The 24,837-nt window shown below is 56.1% G+C and overlaps 1 protein-coding gene across 14 annotated transcripts in view; it reads right to left on the minus strand.

Moving 5' to 3' along the window:
- RIPOR3 (RIPOR family member 3) overlaps nt 1-24,837 on the minus strand; it is a 74,069-nt gene that overhangs the window by 16,026 nt on the left and 33,206 nt on the right. For 5 of the 14 annotated variants that reach the window (XR_012326395.1, XM_073793099.1, XM_073793095.1 and 2 more), the window contains exons 2-10: nt 15,113-15,231; nt 8,313-8,459; nt 5,971-6,049; nt 2,960-2,983; nt 2,600-2,656; nt 1,821-1,970; nt 1,587-1,650; nt 887-1,242; nt 657-802 (exon numbers count right to left, since the gene is read on the minus strand). Coding sequence is in view for 13 of the 14 variants with exons in the window: in XM_073793099.1 (XP_073649200.1) it covers nt 657-802; nt 887-1,242; nt 1,587-1,650; nt 1,821-1,970; nt 2,600-2,656; nt 2,960-2,983; nt 5,971-6,049; nt 8,313-8,459; nt 15,113-15,231 (1,142 nt within the window). In the remaining variant the exon portion in view is untranslated. Of the gene's footprint in view, nt 1-656; nt 803-886; nt 1,243-1,586; nt 1,718-1,820; nt 1,971-2,599; nt 2,657-2,933; nt 2,984-5,970; nt 6,050-8,312; nt 8,460-15,112; nt 15,232-24,837 lie in introns of those variants that run through there. The other 9 variants (XM_073793100.1, XM_033840890.2, XM_073793097.1 and 6 more) reach the window with 9 other exon arrangements.

Raw genomic sequence — 24,837 nt, forward strand, 5'->3', positions numbered from 1 at the left:
AGGTGGGCACAGCAAAGCCAGTCCTCCTGGGCAGAGGCAGGCTTCTCCCAGGAACCCAGCCCAGGAGGCTGCTGGAAAGGGTCCTGGCCAGCCCAGGTCTTTATTTTATTTTATTTTTTAATATTTATTTATTTGGCTGCACTGGGTCGTAGTTGCGGCATGCAGGCTCTTAGCTGCAGCATGCGGGCTCTTAGCTGTGGCATGAGGGCTCTTAGTTGCAGCATGCGGGCTCTTAGTTGTGGCATGCGGGCTCTTAGCCGCGGCATGTGGGATCTTTTTCCCTGACCAGGGGTCCAACCGGGGCCCCCTGTATTGGGAGCGTGGAGTCTTAACCAGTGGACCACCAGGGAAGTCCCCAGCCAGGTCTTTAACAGCCACTGGGTCAAAAGTGAGAAGGGAATCAAAAGTGAGAGGGGCGAGGGCAGTGGGGTAGGCAGGGCTGCAGGCAAGGGTCTGGGCCCCAGCCTGTCTGGGGGGCAGGCAGGATGAGGGCAGGGCTGCCCAAGGTGGATGCTAAGGCGTGGTTAGGCCACCAGGGGGAGCCGGCGAGCCCCCTTCCCCCCACCCCGCCCCCTCCTCTCTGGGTGGGAGTTTGGGGCCGGCCTCCAGTCGGGGCAGTGGGCCCCGGGCAGGGGGAGGCGGCTACCCCGACTCACTTCCACAGCACCTCCAGCTGCAGCTTGATGGTGCCCAGCTCTGTGATGTCCACCACGATGACCTGCGGCCGGGTTGTGAAGAAGTCGGTGATGTCGCAGGTCACTGTGCCCACCGCCAGCGAGCTCAGGCCCCGAAGCTCTGTCACCTGCGGGGATGGGGAGTTCTGGGTGGTGTCGGAGCCAAGCCCCCCCCCCGCGGCGCCCCGGCCCCGCCCCTAAGCCCCACCCACCTTGATCTCCAAGTTCTCGTGCAGGGTGGGGATGAAGACCTTCTCCTCCTCGTCCCAGGTCTGGCTGTCGTCAGACTCGATCCGGCCCCTCAGCTTCCAGCGCTGGCGGCCCAGGCGCAGGAGCACCTGTGGGCCAGGCCCACGGAGGGAGGGGTCAGCCGCCCCCCTTGCCCCCTGCCTGGGGGCCCTCCCTGCCAACTGGGTCGGGGCGGGGACAGAAACCCAGCTGGGGCCCTGGTTGCCAGCAGCTCCCAACCCCCAAAGGCCTGGTGAGGAGCCCTGAGGTCTGATCCCGCCCGGAGCGTGGTGTACCTCATACTGGTCTCCCGGACAGAGGCGTGCGTAGCCCACCAAGCCTGGAACACAGAGACGGGCTACTCTCTCCACTCTCCTCCGTCCCTGCCCCATGGGCCACAGGCCCTCACACGAGGAGCCCCCCCATCACAGGGTGGGTATCAGCTTCGGGGGATGGGGGGATAGGCCTTCATGATGACAGTGGACAGGCCTGGGCCCTCACTTTCAACTCAGAGAGGGGATAGGACTTGCCCGAGGTCACAAGTCACAGGAGTGGAAACGAGGGCTGGGCCTGGACCCCCGGGATTCTGACCAACCCTCTGCACAAGCCCCAGGGCCCCCAAGAAGGCCTGATGCTCCCTCCACACTGGCACCGGCCCAGCCACTCTCAGCCCTGTCCTGTTACCTTTCATCCTGACGTGGAACTCGCCCAAGTGAACCTCCAGGGCCCCCTCGATGAGCCACATGTCCTGCAAAGCCCCACACAAGGTGGCTCACCGCCTGCCCCCGGGCTCGGCCACGGGGGACGCACAGACCCTGCCAGACAGAGGCCCCCGGGCAGAGAGAGAGGCTTCCTCAGGGCCCAGGGAGCCCCAAGACCGGCCCGACCCTCGCGGCGCTGCCCGCCACCGCCGCCCACCTCGGTGCACTCCTGCAGGCTGCGGCCCAGCTCTTGCAGGCTCTCTCGGGAGGCGCGGCTCGGCGGGCACTGGGAGAAGGCCCGCTGCATGTTGGAGGCGCCGTCTCGCAGGCGGCACTGGATGCAGTAGCCTTCGTAGAGTTCGTCCACCTGCGGGGCGCACGGGCCAGTGGGCGCGCCGCACGCCGAGGGGCGGGGCCCCGACCTGCCAGTCGCTCGCCCCCGAGCAGCCGACCCCACCCCGGCGGTCCCACCCCCGTAGACTGTGCGCCCGCGGGGCAAGGACCACGTCTGTCTCGTCCGCTCCGCATCGCCAGCACCTGGCAGAGGCTGGCACCCAGCGGGTGCACAGTAAAAACTAGTGAGCTGGCCGGGTGGGTGCATCGCTTCCCCTCTCCCTGCCCGATTTTTCAATTGTGAAACAGGGAAGGTGGGTTTGTGATATTCTGTCCGCCCACTGGGCTCCTGGGGGAGTAGAGCAAGCTCACGGAAGAGTTTGCAGAATATAAAGCTTAAGGCACTTGCTGTGCGACCCTGGGCCAATCCTTGTCCCTCTCTGGGCCTCTGCAATCCCATCTGTATGATCGGGTGGTGGGACTCAACATTCCCAGCCCTCTAACCCCAACCCCCTGATCCCCATCTCAGGGCTCAGCCCCTGCAGGCTCTGCTCCTCGGCTCTCTCCAGCCACCTGGCACCCAGAGAACCTCCCGCCACCGCCCCACTGCTAACCCAGCAGAGGCCCAGCAAGCCGGGAGACACCCCCCGAAGCCAGGCTGACCTTGCTGATGTGAAACTCCATCTTCCGAATGTGCCTTTCCACAGAGCGTGTTTGCTTCTCCCAGAAGAAGAGAAGATGCTTCAAAAGTAGCCTGCCCACACTCCCCCCCAGCCCCTGCCACCCTCCTCCAGGTACTGACACACAGAGCTGCGCTCAACGCCAGGCCAGCCCCTCACCATCCCTAAAGAAGGCGCATCACTGAGCCTCAGTTTCCCCATTTGTAAAGTGGGGAGGAAACCCAAGTATTCCTCCCATGGGACAGCCAGGAGGATGGAATGCAAGCAAAGACGTTATTCTCATCCAGCCAGGCCCAGCCATGGCCCACCTTGCTTACCACGTGCGGACAGGAGTTTCCCTCACCTTGTCCAGGTCATAATAGAAAGCCTGCAGGGGAGGAGAGGAAGGAGGGAGTCAGGACTCCAGTGCTCCTCCAAGACCATGAGGCTACATCCCAGGGGCGCCTGAGCTCAGAGGACAAAAAGCCAGCGGCCACTCCGTCCTCTGAGGCCTGCAGTCAGCAAGCTGTGGTCCAGGCCAAGCAGAAAGAATGAGTAAACACACGGGCTTTGGGTGAGGCAACTCTAGGCCTGACTCTATTTGCCAGCTGTGTGTCCCAGGCAAGTTTCTCTACCTGTCTGAGCCTCCATTTCCTTATGTAAAGTGGGGTACCAACAGCACCGACCCCACAGGGTAGTTACGAAGAGTAAAGGACGGTGTAAACTCAACAAGAGGGGAACCAGTGCAATTTGATTATTTAAGGGGTGACTTCAGCCATGACCAGAGGAATTGAGAGTGGGGAGAGGCGGCCAGCACCACCCAGGAGTTCAGGTCTAAGGAAACTGCAAATCCGGACTGGTCCATCCAGATTCGCAGGGGTCCACGGTGTAGCCAATGAAAAGAATATATTGTCGGGATGGGGGAACCTTTGTATAAAGGGCCAGATAGTAAATATCGCAGCTTTGCAGACCACATGGTTTCTGCCACTGGAGCATGAAAGCGGCCACAGACAATATGTAAATGATGGGTGTGGGCTGTGTTCGGATAAACTTTAATTCCAAAACAGGCCCTGCTTTGCCCACATGGGTTAGAGTCACTATATCTGAGCCTGGATGCATTTCCACAAGGTTGGCGATCCACTAAGGAGAAGGACTAAGAGGCGGGAGAGTATGTAAGTTGCGATTTCATTTTTGTAAGACAACTGTTAACCAAACCACTCTATATGCACAATCTGTATATTTGCATGAGTATGTGACCAGGGAGGAAAATATGGAAAGATAAAGACTAGATTGTCCTCAAGGGCTAAACAGGGTGGGACAGAGAAGATTGCAGACGGGAACCAGTCAGGCAAGAAGGAAAAGATGGATTAACCCCGTGCCAACGTCTCTTTTCCTAAGTATGCATTTATGTGACATTGTACGTGTAGGATTATGAAATTAAAACTCTATGTAAGGGGACTTCTCTGGTGGTCTAGTGGTTAAGACTCCACGCTCCCAATGCAGGGGCCCCTGGTTCAATTCCTGGTCAGGGAACTAGATCCCCGCATGCATGCCGCAACTAAGAGTTTGCATGCCTCAACTAAAAGATCCCTAGTGCTGCAACTAAGACCTGGCGCAGGCAAAATAAATAAATATTTTCTTTAAAAACACACACAAAAACAACTCTATGCAAGAAATTAAGAAATAGGAAAGTTCCCAAGGCTTTGGAAAGAAAAGTAACTGCACAGCAACTTCTCAGAAACTGAGAACCGGACCCCAGGTGCATCGTCCCTCTGGGTGGCCCCAATGCAGTTGCTGCCCCTTCCCTGCCTCAGTGTGCCCACTTATGAAATGGGAGTAGCTAACACATACAGACCTTTACATAAACCTTGCGTCCCTTAGAGTTACTTCTAGAACAGAGAAAGAGAGACCGGAGGACGTGAGAACAGCCACACCCACAAGAGAGGGAGGCTCGGCCAGTGCTCGGAAGGGCCGGGAACCAGGCAGCGCCTCCTTCCGCCTCTGCACTGACCCATTTGCCCACCAAGGACAAGGCATGAGTGAGTTTGCCCGGCCTTCCCTTCTCCAAGTGGGCCGGCAGGCTGGGAGCCCTGCATCTCCCACCCTGTCGACCCCTGAGGTCTTCTTTGCTGGGGCCAGGATATAGAGGTGAGGGGACACGACTTTGATAGATTCATTCCCCACCCCCTCCATCAAGCCGGTGACCCGCCCTCTGCCTTGGCCCTTGGAGGAGCAGGGCTGGAATGAGCTAGAGAAAACCATAGACATCAAGGCCTCCTGGTTTCTGCTTCCAGAAGTTATCATTAAGGACAGGAGGGGTTTTCACAAGGCAGCAGCCGGATAGAGAAGAGGGGCTGGGGGGGACTCCCCAAGATGCAAAAGAAAGCCTCCCCACTGGAGAGATGCAGGCACCCAGCAGTGGGGTCCTGGCAGTGCCAGCAGATAAAATGCAAGATACCCAGGGAATTCCCTGGTGGTCCAGTAGTTAGGACTCCACGCTTCCACTACAGGGGACACGGGTTCGATCCCTGGTCAGGGAACTAAGATCCCGCATGCTGCACAGCGTGGCCAAAAAAAAAAATACAAGACCCCCAGTCACATTTAAATTTCCAATAAACAATGAATACTTTTTTTTTTTTTTTAGTATAACTGTGTCCTGAAGATTGCATGGGACATACTGAAAAATGATTTGTTATCTGAAAATCAAATTTAACTGGGCATCCTCTTTTTTTGGTTTGTTTTTGGTATTGGTTTTTTGTGGCGTTTGTTTTGTTTCTTCTAAATCTGGCTTTGCTAAGGGGGTGGCAGAAGCCCAGAGCAGGTGAATCCTGGGCTAGACAGGCCCCAGGGCAGCCTCAAAGATGCCACTCGGATGAGAGCAAAACTGCAGAGCCGCTGGACGTTGTGGGAACACGCAGGGATGATCAAGGACGGACGGTGTCAGGGCCACTGGCACAGTGACACACCCTGGATTCAATGCCTGATCCAATTTCCTGCCATCATGTAAGCCACCCTGATTGCAGGGGGCCCAGATGGCCAAGCGCTACAGAATAGGGCCATGTAACGTAGACACCCCTCTGTACACCCGCCTACCTTACAGTTACTTCTAGAACTAAAGGGAGGTGGCCCAAAGATGTGTGAACTGCTGCACCATGTGAGGGCGGGGGGCTGCCGGGAGCTTCCCACCAGTCTGCGAGGTTAAATTCATCCAGGTCCAAGTGAGGTTCATTCATCAAAAATAAACGTCACTCCTTAGGCCTCTGAGTTCCAAGACTGAGATTCACACCCGTGATGCAGGCAACGGGGTGAAAGAGGGTCCATCTTGGAACCCTGGCCAAGGCTCCTCGCCTGGGAAGGGCCCGGGAGGGGTCTCACCAGCCTGGAATTCCTGCGGGTGTCCTTGTGGCGTCCTGACAGGTAATCCAGCTCGGCCTGCTGGACGCACAGATACTCCCTGTGAGGAGAACAAGGAAAAGGAGTTGGAAAAGGAGCAGAGAAAGGAAAGAAACAGGCAGATGAGCAGAGTTCCAGGGAGGAGGCAGCCACGGCCACCAGCAGGGGGTGGTCAGCAGGCTCAGGGGTCAGAGGGCAGACTCAGCCCAGCCCCAGGAAGCCCAGTCCCAGCTCTCCCAGCCTCCACATCCCACACACCCAGGGCTGTGCGCCCAGCGCTGTACAAAATAGGGAATCCCTTAGGTAATTCCCCAAACAGCCCTGCAAACAGGAACTACTGTTATTATACCCATTTTAGAGATGGGCAAACTGACCCTGAAGCAACTCAGCGCAGGGTCACACAGCAGGGAAGAGGCTGAACCCAGGTCTGAAACCAGGCAGTGGCCTCCAGAGTCCAGTGTCTTCACCCCAGCCCGTGGGGAAGTTACAGAGAGCACACCTCCCTCACAGCCAAAGGCAGGCCGTCCTGCTGTCTGGATGCCCAGGCCCAGAAAGGGGCCTGACAAACCCACTCTGGAAGGCACAGAAAAAGCCATGGGCCCGAGGGGACTTTTCATGTTGTGTTTTCCGCCAAAAAGAGACTCGGACATGAAACCTGAGGTCTGGACTTGGGGGCCAGGTGGGGGCCCCGTCCTGCTCCATTGTAGATTTGCTGGCTTACCCCAGGAAGGTGACTCACCCTCTCTGGGCCCACTTACACTACCTTCTGTCAGACCACAGCTCCCTCAGGGGTTGGGCTCCCCAGGAAGAAGGAGATGCCCTTGACCCCAGACACGTCTCAAATGTGCGGTCCTCACAGGAATCACCAGAAGCTTTCCTGGGAGAGCGGCACCTTGGAGATAGGCCTCCACCCTCTGGGCACATCCCCGGCTCCCATGCAGCACCGGCGCCGGGCGCACTGTGGGATGACCCCTGTGTAGGGAGCCAGGCACCGGCACGGAGGGAGGTGACATTTACCCTAAGCCCGGGGGACAGCGGGGCAGGCAGCCTTGGCCCTGGAGCCCCACTCTCTGCTTCCTGGCTGTGGGATCCTGGACAAGATGCTTCCCATCTTTGGGACTCAGTTTCTCGCCTGGAAAAGGAGGCTGAGAGAGTCTCTCACGGCATCAGGGACACGAAGCACCAAACAAGTCATAGAGCTGCTGCCGCTGTTATTATTATTATTATTATTATTATTATTAATTAGTGAGGGATGAAGAGCAGGTCACAAGAGGTGGAGAGCAGGACAGGGCATCCCAGGAAGAAGGAAAAGCCTTCCATTTGGCAAATGTGCGAATACCCCTCCCCCACCTCAGCTCCCATGCTGACCCGACCACTGTGCCCCTAATGGGCCGATCATGCTCCTGCCCCAGGGTCTTTGCACAAGTGGCTCCTTTGGCTTGAAATGTTCTCCCGTCATCTGCAGGGCTCACCTCTTCAGGTTTTTGCTCAAATGTCACCTTCTTAGTGAGCCCTTCCTTGAACACCTTATTTAAAATCAACCGCACACCTCCTACCCTGATTTGTTTTCCTCCATAGGAGCTACCACCCCCTGACATACTCTCTATCCTACTTTTCTATATTGTTTATTGTCTGTGTGTCCCCCACTGGGATGTCAGCTCCGCGGGGGCAGGGGTTTTTGTGTTTTGTTCATTCCCGTACCCTGCGCCTGGCACTTGATAAGCCCTCAATAAAAATATGGGGAATAAGTGACTGAATCTTCCTGTTCCCACCTCTGCTCAGTTATCAGTCAGTCTCTTCCTCACTTGAATCCAGCCTCCCTGACCTCCAGCTGTTGTGCAAGCTCCTACTGCAGGGCCTTTGCCCGTGCCGTTCCCTCTGCCCAAGATGCTTGTCCCCCAGAGGCCAGCACGATGGCTCCTTCTCGGAAACCACCAGGACCTCCTCAGTGAAGCTCTCCGGGCAGCCCTGTGTGACAGGCCTTCCACACGCTGTCTCTCCATCACCTCCCTCACTGCCCTCTGGGCTCGTGGAAGTTACGGTATTGATCACATTACTTTTTATCACCGTCTCCCCCTCCACACCGTGAGCTCCATGAGACCAGGGTCCCCCTGCCGTATTCACTGTGTCCCCGGTGCCCAAGGACAGGGCCAAGCACATGGCTGCACCCAGGACATGCTTGTTGACTAAACAGATAACCAGGAGCTCCCTCTGTGGCCTCTTACAGCAGAGACCCACCCACGTTCCCCAGGAAGAGGCAGAGAGGACCGAGCAGACGAGGACAAAGAATGCACTTGTTAAAGGCCACGAATAGCCATCCTTACTTGAGGCCTCTCTTCAGTGCTTCAAAGATCTTCTTCACTTGCTGTGGCTTGGGATCCGAGCAGACAGACCCCTTCCGCAGCATGCCATACATCTTGGAGGATTTCACAGGCATTCGAGACCTCACTGAGTTCCTGTGGACGGACTTTCTGTGAGAAGGGATGGGGGGGCGTGGTCAGAGCAGGGGTCTGGACCAAGCCCTTCTCAGGGGCAGGCACTTTGGGAACAGTGGCCAGAGCCCCAGGCAGTCAGCAGACCTGGCTGAGTCTCACCCCACTGCCACCAAGCTGCGTGGTCTCAGGAAAGCTGCCAAGACTCTCTGGGCCTCAGTTTTCTCATCTGTCAAATGAGGGCTTGGATATGAGGATTAAAAGAATAATAGGGGCTTCCCTGGTGGCGCAGTGGTTGAGAGTCCGCCTGCCGATGCAGGGGACACGGGTTCCTGCCCCGGGTCTGGGAAGATCCCACATGCCGCGGAGCGGCTGGGCCCGTGAGCCATGGCCGCTGAGCCTGCGCGTCCGGAGCCTGTGCTCCACGACAGGAGAGGCCACAACAGTGAGAGGCCCGCGAACCGCAAAAAAAATAAAAAATAAATTAAAAAAAGAATAATAACACTAACCTGATGTGAGAAATTAACTTACAGTGAGAAATACAATCAAGCAGCCCAAATGCCAATGCTGTCTGTTTGTGCTCTTCATCAAGCGCTGTGCAGGCAAAGCAACGTGGGAGGCCAAATCATAGTCCAGTGGTATACCCATGGGTTGGGTACCTGTTGGCTTTGCCTGCCCTACATCCATTCCCCTCCCTCTGTTAATAGCACCTCAATTTCCCTCAGGGACATCTCCCCAACTCTGCTCTTTATACATATAGTTTGGAGGGAGGTAGCCTGACAAATCACCATACACACACACACACACACGCACACGCACACACGCACACACCCACACGCACACATGCACACACACACACACACCCATGCATCCATGGGCATTCTGAGGCAAACCCATGTCCCAGTACTGGGTTAGTCAACATATTCCACTTCCTTGGAAGAGAACTTCTCCCACTTCCTTCCTCATCTTCCTCGGATGCACTGAAGAGCCAGCTTCAACCATGTGCACTGGGGCCCCCCACAGGTATGGCCAAGCAACAAGAGAGAAGGAACAGGCCCTGGACAGCCTATGGAGCAGACGGTCCATTGGCTCTACACTATTGTTGGTCCTCAGACCACAGTAGGAGGACCACTTTCTCAGGGGTTCACCATTTCTGCTTCACTCGGGAGATATCCTCCTGCTAGAAACCCAGCTCCGAGTGTCCCTGGATGCCCTTCACAGTCTGCTGCCCTTTTAGGGTCTAAAATCAAGGGCACAGGCTCATTCATTCATTCAAACACCCACAGAACGGGGCTTTCTCTGAATCATGCAACATGATGGGAGCCAAGGGGCCAGAGTCCCACCTTCAAGGGTTCACAGTCTGCGGGGAGGGGTGGGGGGCTTGTGGTCTGGAGAGCTGGGCAGGGGGCAAGTGGACACAGCTCCATCTCCTTCGCCAGGCCTGGGAGAAGGGCCACTGGGCCATCGCCAAGCCCTGGTCCCCAAGAGGCCTGGCAGGTGGCTGGGCTGTACTTCCAAGCCAACCAGACACTGCACATTCCACACACGGTCACAGGGTCCTGTGGTTGACTCAGCAGAGCTGTCCTGTCCACCCCTGCTGTCGGGCATCAAGCCCCAAACCCCGTGGTTCCCCAAAACATGGATGCACAGCCACATTACAGGCCAACGTGCCAGAAATACAGGTCCCAGGGCTTGCCCGGGGTTGCTGAGAACTGGGTCCCAAGGGTGCTGCATCAGGGAAGGACCTGGAGCCCCGCCCTGGAAACCTCAGGGGCCTCACCAAGCCAGCAACTCCTATCATCTCACGGGACACAAGCTCCTGGTCAGCCGCCCATGGCCAAATTCTAGCCCCAGAGGGCACAGGTATTTAATCTACTGCAGCCTCAGTTTCCTCATCTGTAAAAGGAGGATAATAAGAGGGCCTGCTCCACGGAGTTGTCATGAGATAGTCATTCATTCAACAAATATTTACTGAGCTCCTGTCATACACCAGATGCCATTCTAGGGGCCAGGGGTAGAACAGTGACCAAAACAGACAAAACCCCTGCCCTCGTGAGCTGCCCTGCCAGCTGGGGAGACCGTGGGAAGTGGTAGCAAGCACAGACTCCGGAACCACATGCTGGGGTCTCTATCCGGCTCCCCCAGTTATAAGCTGTGTGACCTTGTGTAAGTTATTGAACCTCTCTGTGCCTCGGTTTTCTCATCCATAAAATGGGGACCAGAGAAAGGGTTGCGGTGAGAGTTACATGAGTTAATAAATGTGAAGAGATTCAAGCAGTTCCCAGGAAAGAGTGAGTGCTATATATGTGCTGAAGGTAATAAGGTAATTTTTAAAAGCACATATCAGTTATATTGTACAGCAACTATACTTCAATTTAAAAAATTATATATCAGGGCTTCCCTGGTGGCGCAGTGGTTGGAGTCCGCCTGCCGATGCAGGGGACACGGGTTCGTGCCCCGGTCCGGGAAGATCCCACATGCCGCGGAGCGGCTGGGCCCATGAGCCATGGCCGCTGAGCCTGCGCGCCTGGAGCCTGTGCTCCGCAACGGGAGAGGCCACAACAGTGAGAGGCCCGCGTACCACAAAAAAAAAAAAAAAATTATATATCAGATAGTGCCTAGTGCCAAGAATAAAACCAAAGGCAGGATAATGAATGCAAAGGGTGAACAGGGAAGGTCCCTCCAATCAGGCGATGCTTGAGTCTGGGTAATGTGCACGCAGCCCTGGGGACTAAGCTCACCCCTGCACCTGCCGTTGCTGTTATTCATATATTATATGTCAAGGGACACTTTGCAGAGCCCAGGCAGGGACTGTGCTCCCTCCTCCCCGACCCTCCCGGAGGCCACATCAGCCACCTCTTGGAACACACCCTCCACAAAGTTGCCATCTGCAGGCTGGCAGGGACAGGCAGGGCTGCAGCCTCGAGAGAAACAGGTTTCAGACAGGCTAGGGTCCCCGGCAGGTGGGCAGACAGGCAGGTGGGGTGGGTGAGCAGCTTGGAGGTGGGGCTGCAGGAGCCCCGCTCACCTGCCAGCTCCCAGAGTCCCACAGTCCCCGGCAGATGCGTGCCCTCGGCTGGATCCCACTTCCATCTACCTGGCAACTTCCTCGCCCTCGCTCTGTGGCTGTGCCTGATAGCACCGGCTCCTGGGGAAGCTCTGAACCCAGTGCTCGTGTCTGAGGTTCAACAGAGCAGGTGTGGCGGCCAGCCCCGCCAGGGACAGTGATGTATGTGCAGCCTCCGGATGGCGAAATCAGGTTTCATGTCTGGCCCAGTGCCACAACTGTCAGGGCAGGGAGCAACCTCCAGGGGCGGATGTCACAGCAGTTCTGGGAGGACTCAATAAATATTAAACATCCCCCGGCAAGCCAGACGAGCTTCCAGATGGGCACGTGTGACCCACGGGCCCCAGCCCTCACGTGAGGCCGCTGGGCCAGCCCTTCTACCTGGTGTCGTTGGGAGACACTATCGGAGGCCCGGTGCACAGCTGCTGCAGGTGCAGGATCCGGAGGTAGGAGGGGCTGGGGGCGGGGCAATAAATAAGAGGACCGACTGGACACATTTCAGGTGAGGACTCAAAGCTGGGTGTAAGCGCACCTTTCCTCCTGCATCTGGTGGTACTAGACGTCCAGGGATGATGACAAACACGCGCACGGCACTCGCAAAGGTCAAGCTCTGCTCTGGGTGCTTCACGTGTACTAGCCTGTTTCTCCTGATACGTGTCTCTGAGGTCTAGCCCTCCTCTCTGCCCCCTTTCTCTAGCCTCCTCTCCTTGAAAATCAAGGGCTGCTGCTTGGTTTTCACACCTACACTTCCCAGCCGTCTCTGTGGAGGAATTCCCAGGTGGTGCGGACCTTGCAGGGTCTCCTGGCTCAAGAGGGTCCCTGCCTGAGGGAGGGGAGACCTGGCTGAGGGATGGCAGGAAAGGGTTAAGAGCAGCCCGTGCCTGTCAGTCAGGGCAGAATGGGACAGTGTCAGGGCCTGGCTCTCTTCTTCATCTGCCCACCTTATTATGTACGGCCTTAGGTTATAATATAGTATTATATATTTATTATATGTGGCCTTGTTATAGCAGTTATTCAACCTTAGTGTAAAATTTCCTCACCAGATTACTTCCCCAAGGGAATCCTTTGATTACACAATAAAGAAAAAAACAACAACGCTGTCCAGAGGCAAAGGGGCTTCAGGTGCCAGGGCAGGGGTAAGGGCTGGGGACATCTAAGTGGAGCCAGGCTCTTCTGCTCTCCTGTCTAAGGTTATTTTTGCCTGACCTGCCCCCGCTGCTGAGCACCTTGGCAATGTGGCCGTGTTTCAGCCTGGTTGGATTACTTGGGAAATAAGGCCAGAGGTGAGGCCTGAAACCTGATCCAGACCGTCCAGCCCCAGAGCCAGGGTCCAGATCCCTGGGAGCTGTACAGAGACAGGAAGTTATGTACAGTTATGTACAGAAGTTATGTACAGAGACAGGAAGTTATGTACAGTTATGTACAGAAGTTATGTACAGAGACAGGAAGTCAAAAATAGATGTGCTGCTTCTCTGCCATCGCGGGCAGCTACTTCCTCACCCCTGGACAAGGGGACTACAGAGAACCAGGCCCGATGGAGGCCACTCAGGAATCTCAGAACCCGTCCAAGCCAGGCATCCTCCAGTAGTCCCTGCAGGGTTGGGGGATGCGGGCAGGACGGGGAGCCCCAGGACATTTACACCACTGTCCCACAGGCCAGCCGCACACCCACTTTCTGTCCCTCAAAGCTCATTCCCACCTCAGGGCCTTTGCACCTCTGTCCCCTCCGCCTGGAAGGCTTTCCCACGCCCACACCCTGTCTGCACGTGACGGGCTCCTCTTCTCTCTGCCTTCGTTTAAATGCCTCACTGGGGGCCTCCTCCAAGCCCCCTGCTGCCCTCCTGCCTCCCTGCTTTAACCCCTTCCGGGAACCCGCCACCAGCGGCATCCATCTTGACTATCACTGGCTTATTGTTTTCCCCGTCCTGAAAGGAGGGCGGGGCCTGGGCCTGTCTCCACAGCCCGGGACGAGGCCTGACCGGAGCCAATGCTCCATAAATACTTGTGGAAGGAATTAGGGATTCCTAGGGGTGCTTCCAGGATTTCAGCCCTGAGATGCCACTCCTCCCAGGCACACCTCAGAACCGAGAAGCTGGGCTGCCCTGAGACAAGGCGAGTGAGCTGGGAGGGCCTGACCGCAGGGTCGGCCTCACAGTGATGGGGGGTGGGGCGGGGGGAGGGGAAGGTGGGTCTAATGCGCAGCTGCGGAGCCTATGGACAGAGCACGAGGAGGGCCTGCCGGGCTCGGGTGGTCCGCACCCCCAACCCCCAGGAAGTGGCTTTGAAGCCAAGGCCTGATGAGATTAAGCGGGACCAGGCCAGGTGAAGCGCAGTGGAGAGGGTTCCAGGACGAGGGCAGGGCCTGTGCAAAGGCCTGGAGGACAGAGAGGCCAATGCGGCTAGAGCCCAGGGCTCAGGATGAGGCTGGCCAGCCAGACCCTGCCGCGTGGGGACCGGATTGTGCTCTCAGTGGGACGGGAACCTCCGGAGGGTTTCAGGTAGGGGAATGCCAGGATGAGATTTGGTTCTGCGCCCTGCTCTGGCTGAGGGCCCTGCCTGCCCACCACGGCTGTTCAGACTGGCAGCCGTTTGGGGCCCTCAGGATTCCTGGAGCCAGGGGCCCGGCACGCCTGAGCTGACAGGGCTATGGCCCCAGGAGCAGAAACGCACCCTCCTCCCAGGCATTACCTGCAGCGGGAGGAGACACATCGCAGATCAGCCGTGAACTCACGTCTGGAGGGTCAGTACTAAGCAGGTCTGTCTCTGCCTGTCTCTCCTCCTTGGAAAACTTCCCACAAGCCCCTACTGCGTGCCAGCATGTGCCGACAGCTCACCATGTGTCACCTCACTGTACCCTCATGACAAGCCCGTGAGGGAGGGACATTTGTGATCCCCATTTCGCAGATGAGGAAACCAGACTCAGAGAGGTGAAGTCACTTGCCCCAGGTCACAGGTGGCCCTACTTCCCATTCTATCAAACAGGAAGAACAGGGCTTCCCTGGTGGCGCAGTTGTTGAGAGTCCGCCTGCTGATGCAGGGACGCGGGTTCCTGCCCCGGTCTGGGAGGATCTCACATGCTGCGGAGCGGCTGGGCCCGTGAGCCATGGCCGCTGAGCCTGCGCGTCCAGAGCCTGTGCTCCGCAACGGGAGAGGCCACAACAGTGAGAGGCCCGTGTACCGCAAAAGAAAAACAAAAAACAGGAAGAACATTCCATCCTAACCTGGCCCCTAGGAGACTAAGTTCCAACTCTGAATCAGTCTTGCTGTGTGACCTTGGGTGAGCAGCTCTGCCTCTCTGAGCCTCAGTTTTCTGATCTGCCAAGTGGGCCTGATAAACTCAAGCAGATCAGCTTCCAGGATCAACTGCCAGGAGCACGTAGGGTGACACCTGTTCAGATCTGAAGCAAATTACAGCTTTCTCCCAACACCAAGCGTCTCACTCACAGACACACAGACACAGACATACACAGACACACAGACAGACACAAACACACACTACCCTGCGCTGCAGGCCTGGCATGAGAGTGAGCCTCAGGGTCACTGGCGTGGGAGGAGGATGCCCCGCCGGCCCCCCGATCCCTGGCCCTCAAACAAGCCTCCCACACACAGCCCGGGCAGAACTTACGCGATCCTCCGGCTCTGGGCACTGCTGAAGCCGGCAAAGGAGGCGCTCCGGCCCATGACCCCCACAGCCCCTGTGTCCCCAGAGGACAGGAACCGCACCCTCACCGACATGGCTGTCACCTGCAGGGAGAGGGCAGGACAGTCAGCCTCGAACTGGCACCCGGTGAGTGCTGACCGCAGGCTGGCTACCCTCCACCGTGGCCCCCAAGGGCCCTACAGCAGCCCCAGAGAGGGGGCGGCTGGAGCTGCCCCCAGCTCACAGATGAGAAAACTGAGGCTCAGTGAGGTCAGGGAGCTTGGGGCGGGGGGCAGGAGCAAGATTCGAGCCCAGGTCTCTGCACCCTGTGCTTGGGTCCTTGATGCCTGTGTGATGCAGGGGGCACCCAGCAACTCGTGAACCAGCTCCTCTCGCCTCCCCTCAGCTACTCCTCTCTGCCAGTAACCCTGACCCCCCTCCACAAACCCCCGCTGAGCACCTCCTATGAGCCAGACGCCGAGTAAGGCAGGCCCAGCCCTCGCCCTCCAGGGCTCCAAGTCCAGCAGGCGGCTGACGGGCCACCATTACAGTAGGGAGTCCATAGTGAAATGATGCGGGTACCAGACCAACCCATGGAGGAGGCGCCCGAGAGCTGAGAAGGAAAGGCGAGGAGGGAAGAAGGGGAAGGGGAGGGGAGGGAAAGGTATCTGAAGCAGAGGGAACGGCGCGAGCAAAGGCCTGGAGGCGCAGAGGACAAGGTGTAATCCAGCAATGGAAAGAAGTCCAGGGGGGTGGGGGGTGGCTCCAGGTGAGGTTGGAGAGGCCAGCAGAGCACAGGTCAGGGTGGCCTCGGTGGCCGCAGGAAGGACTTTGGCCTTGCAATTGGCTAAGGGTAACTGGGAGCCATGGGAGGTTTTGAGCAGGGGGTGAGTCAGCCCAGTTCACATGAGGCCAGGCTGCTGGCATCAAAGGCTTCCAGAAGCCACAGATCCATTACCCCATCTCTGACCCAGGTTGCAGGGAGGCCAGCCTAGAACCCTGGCTGTCTTTACGTTTTTCCAAACCATCTCGAGATTGGAAAAATGCCACCACATCCTTTGGGAATATCGTCCAGTGTCTTCCAACACAATAGGAAAGTTCTCCCCCATATCTAACCTAAATCTCTGCTGCTACAGTTTTATGCCTCACCCCTCAGCCAGGGTGGCGTCGGTGCAAGGATTCTGGGGACCCCACTGCCCTGAGAAAGCTCCGCTCCGCCAACTCCCTCCTATTCCCGCTCGGTAGGGCCCCTGCTTCCCACATCCCCTCCGCCCAGTGGCTGAGCCCAGACTCCACACCTTTGCCCACCCTGGGGCCTCTGCCTGGAAGAACGTTCCCTTTGCAGCCACGTCTATCCAGTGTCTATCCTGCATTTTGTTTGTAGTCAGCTCCCACCACAAGCTCCAGAGCCCTCACTCTGAACCCCCTGGCAGATCTGCGTGACCCCCCACAAGCTTCCTCCTCCTCTGATACCTCCCGCAGCCCAGAGTCCCACACGTGCTGTGCATAGGTGAGCTCTGGAAGCAACAAAGCCAGACCTGGGCTCAAACCCCAGCTGCAGCTGTGCCGCTCACCGGCTCTGGGCCTCGGTGATCACGCCTGTAAAATGGAAATTCAGAAAAGGACCAAGGACACAATGTGCTGACAGCACATGATGTGACATAGACACCAGAAAGAGCCGGTTGTCTGTGCGCCATCGGCTGACCAAGACCCCAGCCTGGAGACCCCAGCTGCTGGGGCAGGTGAGCCGAGGAGCGACCTCTGGCCCCGACGGAGGAAGCGGCGAGTGTCTGCGGAGCACCCACTGAGTGGAGCCCCAGTGCCAGGGACTGTCCCGTGCAATAGGTCCGTGAACAGCAGCCTGGTGTACGGATGGGGAAATTGACGCAGTCTGGCAGTGGAGAGCTCATAATTAGGCCAGCTGTCCACTATGCGCCTTACGTAAATTATCTTAGTAGAGCTGCATAACCCCCTGAGGTGTAGGAGCTGTTGCGAGCCTAATTCAATAGATGAGGAAACTGAGGCTCAGAGAGGTAACAAGACGAGCCCAGGGACCCAGCTAGGAAGCGGCAGAGCCAGGCTGAGAACCCAAGTGTAACTGATGCTGAGCCAGCGCTTCTCAGGTACGTGGGCAGGCATCCCGCACTCTGGGGGTTCGCCCCAGCCCCACGGGAGGACCCTCACGCCCCCACAGTCCCTACCTGGGCTGTGCTGCTGCCAGCTTGGACCAGCTCACAAGAGTCGATGGTGAAATTTTCAGGAATGTTGGTAGCTTGAAATCAGCCATGACAGAATTAAGTACAGCGTGGAAATGGGCAAGTGCTACAAATTAGGGTTTGAGGTGTTTTTGTTTGTTTGTTTTTCTGCCTGTTGTTAAACTTTTATCAGCATACCACTGCCCCCACCCCTATCAGCACAGGCTCTGGGTGGCACCGGAAGCTTCTCAAACTGCTAAACACGCCCTCCCTCCATCCTAGCCAGGATGAGCAAGGGCACAGGAGGGAGCAGGCAGGGAGATCCCCAAGGTCAGCGGGTGGGACGCGGACTCTGGAGCCAGCCCTGGGGGGCTGGGGACCGGAACGCCCTCTCTCCACCTTCTCCCTCCACATCCCTGCCACCCTCCCTCCCAGGCCTTCTGGGTTGTTCTTCCAGCCTCCCCCAGGTCCTCCACTTCAAGATAAGGGAGAAAGACGATCGCTAAAGAGTTCCTCTGCATGCAGTTTGCTAGAACAAACCCAAACATCTGCCTGCCCAGCGTTAGGAAAGGAGGACCAAGGAGGAGAACTGAGGTTCAGTGCAGACCCACGCAATGTGCCAGCACCTGGCTGTAGACTGACTACTCACAACAGGGCCATGAGGTGCAATGACCCCACTTTTCATATGAGGAAAGAGCCTCTAAGAGGTGAAGAGGCTGGCTCAGGGAGCCACGTTTTCCAGGGTGAGGTCTGGCTGTCACGTGGGGATTGGCGTCCTGGCTAGACCCTCCCAGCTCCTCTTCCAGCCCAGATGTCACCTCCCCCAGGAAGCCTTCCTGGACCTCCCCCCAATCCCTGCCTCACTTTACTTACAGTGGACGGTGAATGGTGACTTGTCTGCCTCCCCGACTAGACAGAGAGTTCCCTGCAGGTGGGGCTGGGGGCGTTCTCCAGGGCCTGAAAGAGTCACAGCGCATCTTTATGGGACCAGAGGACAAGAATTGAAAGGCTGGGGCTGCTTCCCCCACTTCGGCAGGCTGTGCAGCCCAAGGCGCAGTCAGTGGAAGAACAGGATAAAGATAAGAACTCCCACTATGTGCTGGACTCCAAGACAGGGGTGGACAAATGACTTCGGTGAAGGTCCAGAGAGCGAATTATTTTGGCTTTGCAGGCCTTATGGTGTTTGTCACAGCTACTCAACTCCACCGTTTTAGAGCAAAAGCAGTCACAGATAATGTGTAAATGAATAAGCCTGGATATGTTCCACTAAAACATTATTTACAAGAGCAGCAGCTATTGATGAATGACCCCTGGGTGGCCAGCACTCCTTCTGCTACCTGCTCTAAAGGTTTAAGATCTCATTTAATACTCCCAATACTATATGAGGCAAATATTATTATTATCCTTCCCATTTTGCAGATAAAGAAATCGAGACTCAGAGAGGAGGGGAAATGACTCAACCAAGGTCACACAGGTCGGAACTGCCAGAGCTGGGATTTGAACCTGGGCATGATGGGCTCCAAAGCCCAGCTACTTCACGCTAGGAGGCACCTGCTTCCGCAGGGGCTGTGCTGAGGACACTACCCCCCCTCCGCTGCCATGAGCCTGAGCAAGAGCGAGAGGGCTCCAGAATGGAAGCAGGTTCATGGCCCAGACCTACCAAGCTAGAAATGTAGCACTGGGGACGGCTGAGAGACATTGAGCCCCATCCCCCGCAGGCTTCAGGGTGTGGGAGCCCAGGGCCCTTTGGACCAGCGTCAGATCCCAGCAGCACCTCTCCTGGCCGATCCCTGGTGGGGCTGAGCCTTTGAAGTTGACCCTTGTGATCTCACCCAGCGGGCTGCAAAATGATCCCCTCTCTGGTGGATTGGGCATGAGATGGCCGGGATGAGACCCCTGGAATCCCAGGAGCCTTCAGTGGGCTCCTGACAAGTCCCAACGGATGTTTGTCACCTTTAACCAAGGGTCATACTCTTAATGTTTAGTTGTTGACACAACAGCGGCACTGACCACTCAGAACAGAGGCTGGGCACCTTGGAGACCCCACTCCGCCCCCAAGACCATCCCCCCTCCCCCTCCCCCTGCCGGCATTACCCTTTAGCGGCTGGACTGTAGGCAGGTCAGGCAGCCCTGGGCAGCTGGCACTCTGCAGGGCATGAGAGGCAGGCCAGGGACCTCACTGGGCCCCTGGGCAGAGGAGAGAGTCACAGAAATCATGCGGGTCCCAAACCTTCAGTGGCAGACAAGACTGCCTCTTCCCCGCGTGTCCGTCGCTGCCTCTCTCCGGCACCCGGGCAGCATCTGATGCTTGGATCCAGCTGGGGAGCTCAGGGCAGGCGGGCCAGCTGAAGGGGCTCCTTACCCAGCAGCTGCTCCCCAGACACTGAAGGGGCCGTCCTGGGCCTCTTCCCCCAAGGTGCAGCCAGAGGGAGCCGGAGCCTGTTCTGCTAAACCTGTCCTGCTCGGTGCTGCCCAAAGCTGCCCACCGGCCACAGGGAACCTGCAATTTCACCTCATTTGGAAGCGATGCTTCTAAATTTAACGGCGTGGGCTCTCAGGGCTGGGCGGCGTTTATGCCTGAGTCCCTCACTTAGGGCTCTTTTATATCCGTTCAAATGCCAGCCAGGGATTAGTTTGCTTATAGGAGTTTCCAAAATAGCCCTTTGGTTTAGCACGAAAGGAAATGGCAGAATAGCCCAGGATGAGGAATGTGAGTTTATACATAAGAGGGAAGGCTTCTCTGGGAACCAGACTGTCTGCACCAGATGGAGTCCAACTCCCTCATCTTACTGATGGCCAGACCCAGCCCAGAGGGGCCAGACGACCTGCCCAGCTCACCCAGAGGTGAATGGAAGAGTCAGAAGAATCCAAACTCCCTGTGCCTGCCAAAACGCAGTCCCCTGCTCCTCCGCTGGAGCCCACTTAAAATCCCGTAGCTGACCCGCGCAGGATGGACGCCTTCCATCGGCTTCCACGCCTGCCGGCTTGGGCTCCCCTCTCCCTGCTGGGCGCCTCCTGAGCCAGGTTGTATGGGGCCGGGAAGACGTGCCCGGGGAAACAGGAGAATACGGTTCCAGCCGCATGTGATCTAGGACAAGTTCCCTCCCCTCTGAACCTCTGTCTCCCAGTCTGTAAAATGGGAGGATTGGGCTAGAACTCAGGCTTCCCTCAAGCACAGCACACGCTGGGCCAAGTGAGGGATGCCCAGTGGCCTCCAGGCTTCACTCGGTGGGAGGGTTCTCTTAGTCTTTAGTCTTTTAGTCTTTAGTCGGCTTTTCATCCTGGCTCCCCGACTCTCTGTCACTTGTCACCCTTCCCGTTCAAGAGAGCACAGAGCTGGCCTGGGCATAGAGCCAGGGGTGGGCAGAGGAGGCGTTTGAACGCAGTCAGGTTGTTTTGTTTTGTTGAATTTCATTTAAGGTAACCTTCCATTTAGAGCGAGCTGTCTTCTGTATGACTTAAAATGTTTTTTTAAATAGCATGTTTAAATGAAGACAGTCCGGATTTGAAGAACACTTGGTTTAAATAGAGCAAGTAGGCACCCACCTGCCTGGCAGCCCACATTCCTGGGTCCTGCCACCCGCTCTCAGGGGCCACCGTGGAAGTGGCAGCTGGAGCCAGTAGCACCTGGAGACCCCAGGTGTGCCTCTGCAGGTGGCCAGCTGGCCTCAAAGAGACAGATGGGCTGATGGCTCCGGCTTCTGGTATAAGAGAAGAGCAAGCAACTCCTTGGGGAGCCCCAACTGTGCCCCCAGAGTCCACTGTCCCGCAGCTGCAGGGCAAATGGAAACTTCCTGACGGCCAGATTCAAGACCAGGCACGGAGTCAGAATCCGGGATCCAAGAGGGCCCTTGCCTCAGTGTATCATGCAGTCCACAGCCCGCTGTGTTCTTCCTGCCCAGGGCAGGCCTGGGAGGAGTTCCTGTCCTGCACCAACTCTGGCCTGTAGGCTCGTCAAGGACCAGTCACAGGAGAGGATGGGCAGGCCCTCTCATTGGACTTCACAGCACACCTGTGCCCATTTCACAGATGGGAACACGGAGGGTGCAGCCACAAATGGCCAAGTGCAAGGGACAGGTGAGATAACCCATACAAAAGAAATTTGTGCGGCCGTTAGGAATATGATTTTGAGGAATAGTGACATGGGAAAATGTTTGAGGTAAGATGTGACTAAACCAGAGCAAGATGTGAACTGTATACAGCGTGTTTTATTTTTGAAACAGTACCTTACGAATGTGCTACAATGGACATGTATTCCCTCAAATTAAGAAAAAAACGTTAATTCGAAGAAAATGGAGAGATTGACTAAGCTGTCCTCGGTCGCACAGTAATCAAGCTACCAAGCTGACTGCGTGTCCTCCAACCTAGAGAACGTTGCTTCTCAGGATGAACCTGGGATCAAAGGAGAAACCTGCCTCTTTAAAAAAAAGAAAAAAAATTTTTAAAGGTCCACAGATATCATCTGCACTCCCAGCTAACTCCACTGGGTTTTATGAGGCAAAAATGACTCATGAATTTCTGTGAACTATCCAGAGAGTGTTCTAATTTAAATGGCCCCTGACCACCACCGACACACTCCCATTGGGGGGTCGACCAGGGGTCACCTGGAAGAGACAGCAACTCTTGGGGGAAGGAGCCTCCTGAGGCCGCCACGGGCAAAGGAGTGTGTGTGGGTGTGGGGAGGGGAGACAGGAAGCTGGAGCTGCCCGGAGATGGGGGGAGGTGACGAAGCTGAGCCTCTGGAAGCACCACTCTCACTCGGGTCTGCTTAGGATCAGCAATAAAAATGGGGTCAGGCAGGAGGGATCGGGCATGTCCCCACAGCACCCCTCTGAGGTGGGCACTGTTACCACCCCCATTTTACGGACCGGGAAACTGAGGCTGGTAGAACTGAAATGGCCTGAAGTAACACGTGGCAGCACTAGGTCTTCAATAACTCACCTTAAAATGCTTATGTGCGGGCAGCGTGGCCCAAGTGTGCGTAGACCTAGCCCACATCCTAGGGGTGAGTAGGTGTTGTGTGGAGGGCGCTAACGTGGGTCCCCACTCCAGAAGCAGCTGTGGGAGGGTCTGTACCTCAGCACTGCTGACATTTGGGGTCCTTCTTCACTGTGGAGGTTGTCCTGCTTATTTAGCAGCTACCCTCCCACCCCTTGATGCCAGGAGCTCTCCACCCTCCAGTGTGACAACCAAGACTGTCTGCAGACACTGTACTGTCCCCCGGGGGCGGGGGCGGGGTGCAGAATGGTGACCGATGGGAAGGACCGGGTTAAAGGTTAAAGGTTAAAGGCAGCTTGTCAGATCTGCACGAGAGGGCTGGTGAATTAGCGTGCTGGGTGTCGGGAACGATTTCTCACAGGTGAAAGGAGCAGTGTTGTAGATACTCTATTCCGTTGGCTACGAATGTTGTTCAGGCTCCGTCTCCTGACATGAATAGGGTGTGGGAACCTGGGAGCCCCCGGCAGCCCAACATATTCAGAAGGGGCCCTGGGCCTACAGCTTCCACTGGGCCTCTGCCACCCCCATCCTTCACACGCATGTGTGCACACACGCACACACGCCAGGGTATGGATGAAAGCCTGGAGGCCCGAGCGTGAGGCCTTGAGCTTGGAGTAGAGGTTGACCTCCTCCTTGGGGAGTGTTTGCTGTAACGTCAGAGTTCTGCGTGAGACCTGCCTTGATCGTAACCCCCTACCTGGAGGCCAGAAGAGACCCAAAGGCTACCTACCTTTTTAATCCCAAAGACCCTGATGCCGATGAATGCACGCGCTGGTTTGGGGCAGCTCAACGCAGGCAGGGTTTGGATTCAAACCCAGGCAGGCAGAACTCTGCTGGCCACGTGGGCCAACCAGTCCACCCTGGATGAACCGCCTGGAATTCTCCGTAATCTTGGGGACACAGACCTTCCCCCTGCCACACAGCTGGACATCAGAGCCCAGGAGTCTCTCTCCAAACCAGCCAAAAGGACTGGGAAAGAATTCTGTTCCTGACTGCTGTCTGTGGAACAAGTTAGGGCCAACTTCTCCACTAGCGATGTGGGCACAGTGCACAGGCCCCATGAAAACATGAGGATTACTTTTAAAATCAGAAGGCTACAAAATGAAATTTTAGGTCAAAGAGAATATTTTATTATATAATGTAAACTTATATTATTTATATATATTAATAGAATGTATTTTATTTTATAATACATCCATCTTTATACTAGTCACAATATCCTATACTATTTAATATTTTTATGCAGGAATTGTCCCCGGATGGCCAAGGTGCTGGGGGGTGGGGTGGGGATGGCACGAAAGTCATCACGTGGCCCTGCCCTTGGCCCTCTCCTAGCCCCGCCTCCAATCTGTCTGCCTCTAGAGCAATCCTTCCATCTCCTGCCCTGCCCTCCAGCTCTCTATCCAGCTCCCTCCCACACAAGTCTTTATTATGCAAATCAGATTCACCCTTCCTTCCTGTCTCCCCCTTTCTCAGTTTTATCTCCCCCTTCCCTACTCCCAAGTCCACTGGGCCTGACCCCCCAAGATGGAAGAGCTAAGAGAGCCAGGCCGGACCTTGCACTTGACTCAAATCAGCTCATTTGACCCTCAGTGAAATGCAGTGATGCAGGTTTCACTCCATCCCATTCTGGTTTTGGGGTCTAATGAATTTGAGTTTTGGCTTCTGGCCTGTGCTATCAACCGCAGGCCTCAACTTCCAGTTCTCTAAAATGGACTCAGTGGTTCCTAAGTAGAAGTTATGTTTGGACATGATTCCTAGTGAGCTCATGCATGCTCCCATATGTACATTATCCTTAGAGCCTTCTTTCTGGAACTTACAAATTCATATTCCTTTGTACAGTTACCTAGTTTTTTTTTTTTTTTTTTCTGTAGTCTGCATTGCGTGGTATGTGGGATCTCAGTCCAGAGATTAAACCCGGGCCCCCTGCATTGGGAGTGCAGAGTCTGTTTTTAACCACTGGACCACCGGGGAAGTCCCCAGTTATCCACCTTGATCTCATTGATTTCTAGGGGCTAGTTATAAATCCTGGATTGGTGATCTTTTCTTAATTTTCTCCCAGCCCTTCACTTACCTTTTACCTTGCTCTTAATGAGGTGTGCGTGCGTGCGTGTGAGTGTGTGTAACAGAAGCTTCAAATATTTACGTGTCTGGATCTGTGAACATTCCTGCTATGCTTTAGAGTTCAGAACCTGCTTTTTCCACCTCTAAAATTGTTTCAGATCTGTGGACCACTGAAGTCTAGTTCCCTGGGTGAGAATTTTGTCTTGCTGGCAGCCGGGCTGTAAGACCCTCAAGGGCATCGCTCTCCTCCTCCTTGGTCAAGAGACTTCACTCTGCACCGTGCTTCTCAGAAACACCCGGAATCTGTCCCCTCTTTCCACCCCTACCCCAGGACCAAGCCCCATCACCTCTCGGGTCTCCACTGGTCTCCCCGCCTCCACTTGCCCTGAAAACTGGAGTGAGTTTCTAAAAATGTCCATCTGTTTCTTACACCCCACCCCAGATTGGGGGCTT

The sequence above is a fragment of the Tursiops truncatus genome, chromosome 15 (genome assembly GCF_011762595.2).
Source record: "Tursiops truncatus isolate mTurTru1 chromosome 15, mTurTru1.mat.Y, whole genome shotgun sequence".
Classification (NCBI taxonomy): domain Eukaryota; kingdom Metazoa; phylum Chordata; class Mammalia; order Artiodactyla; family Delphinidae; genus Tursiops; species Tursiops truncatus.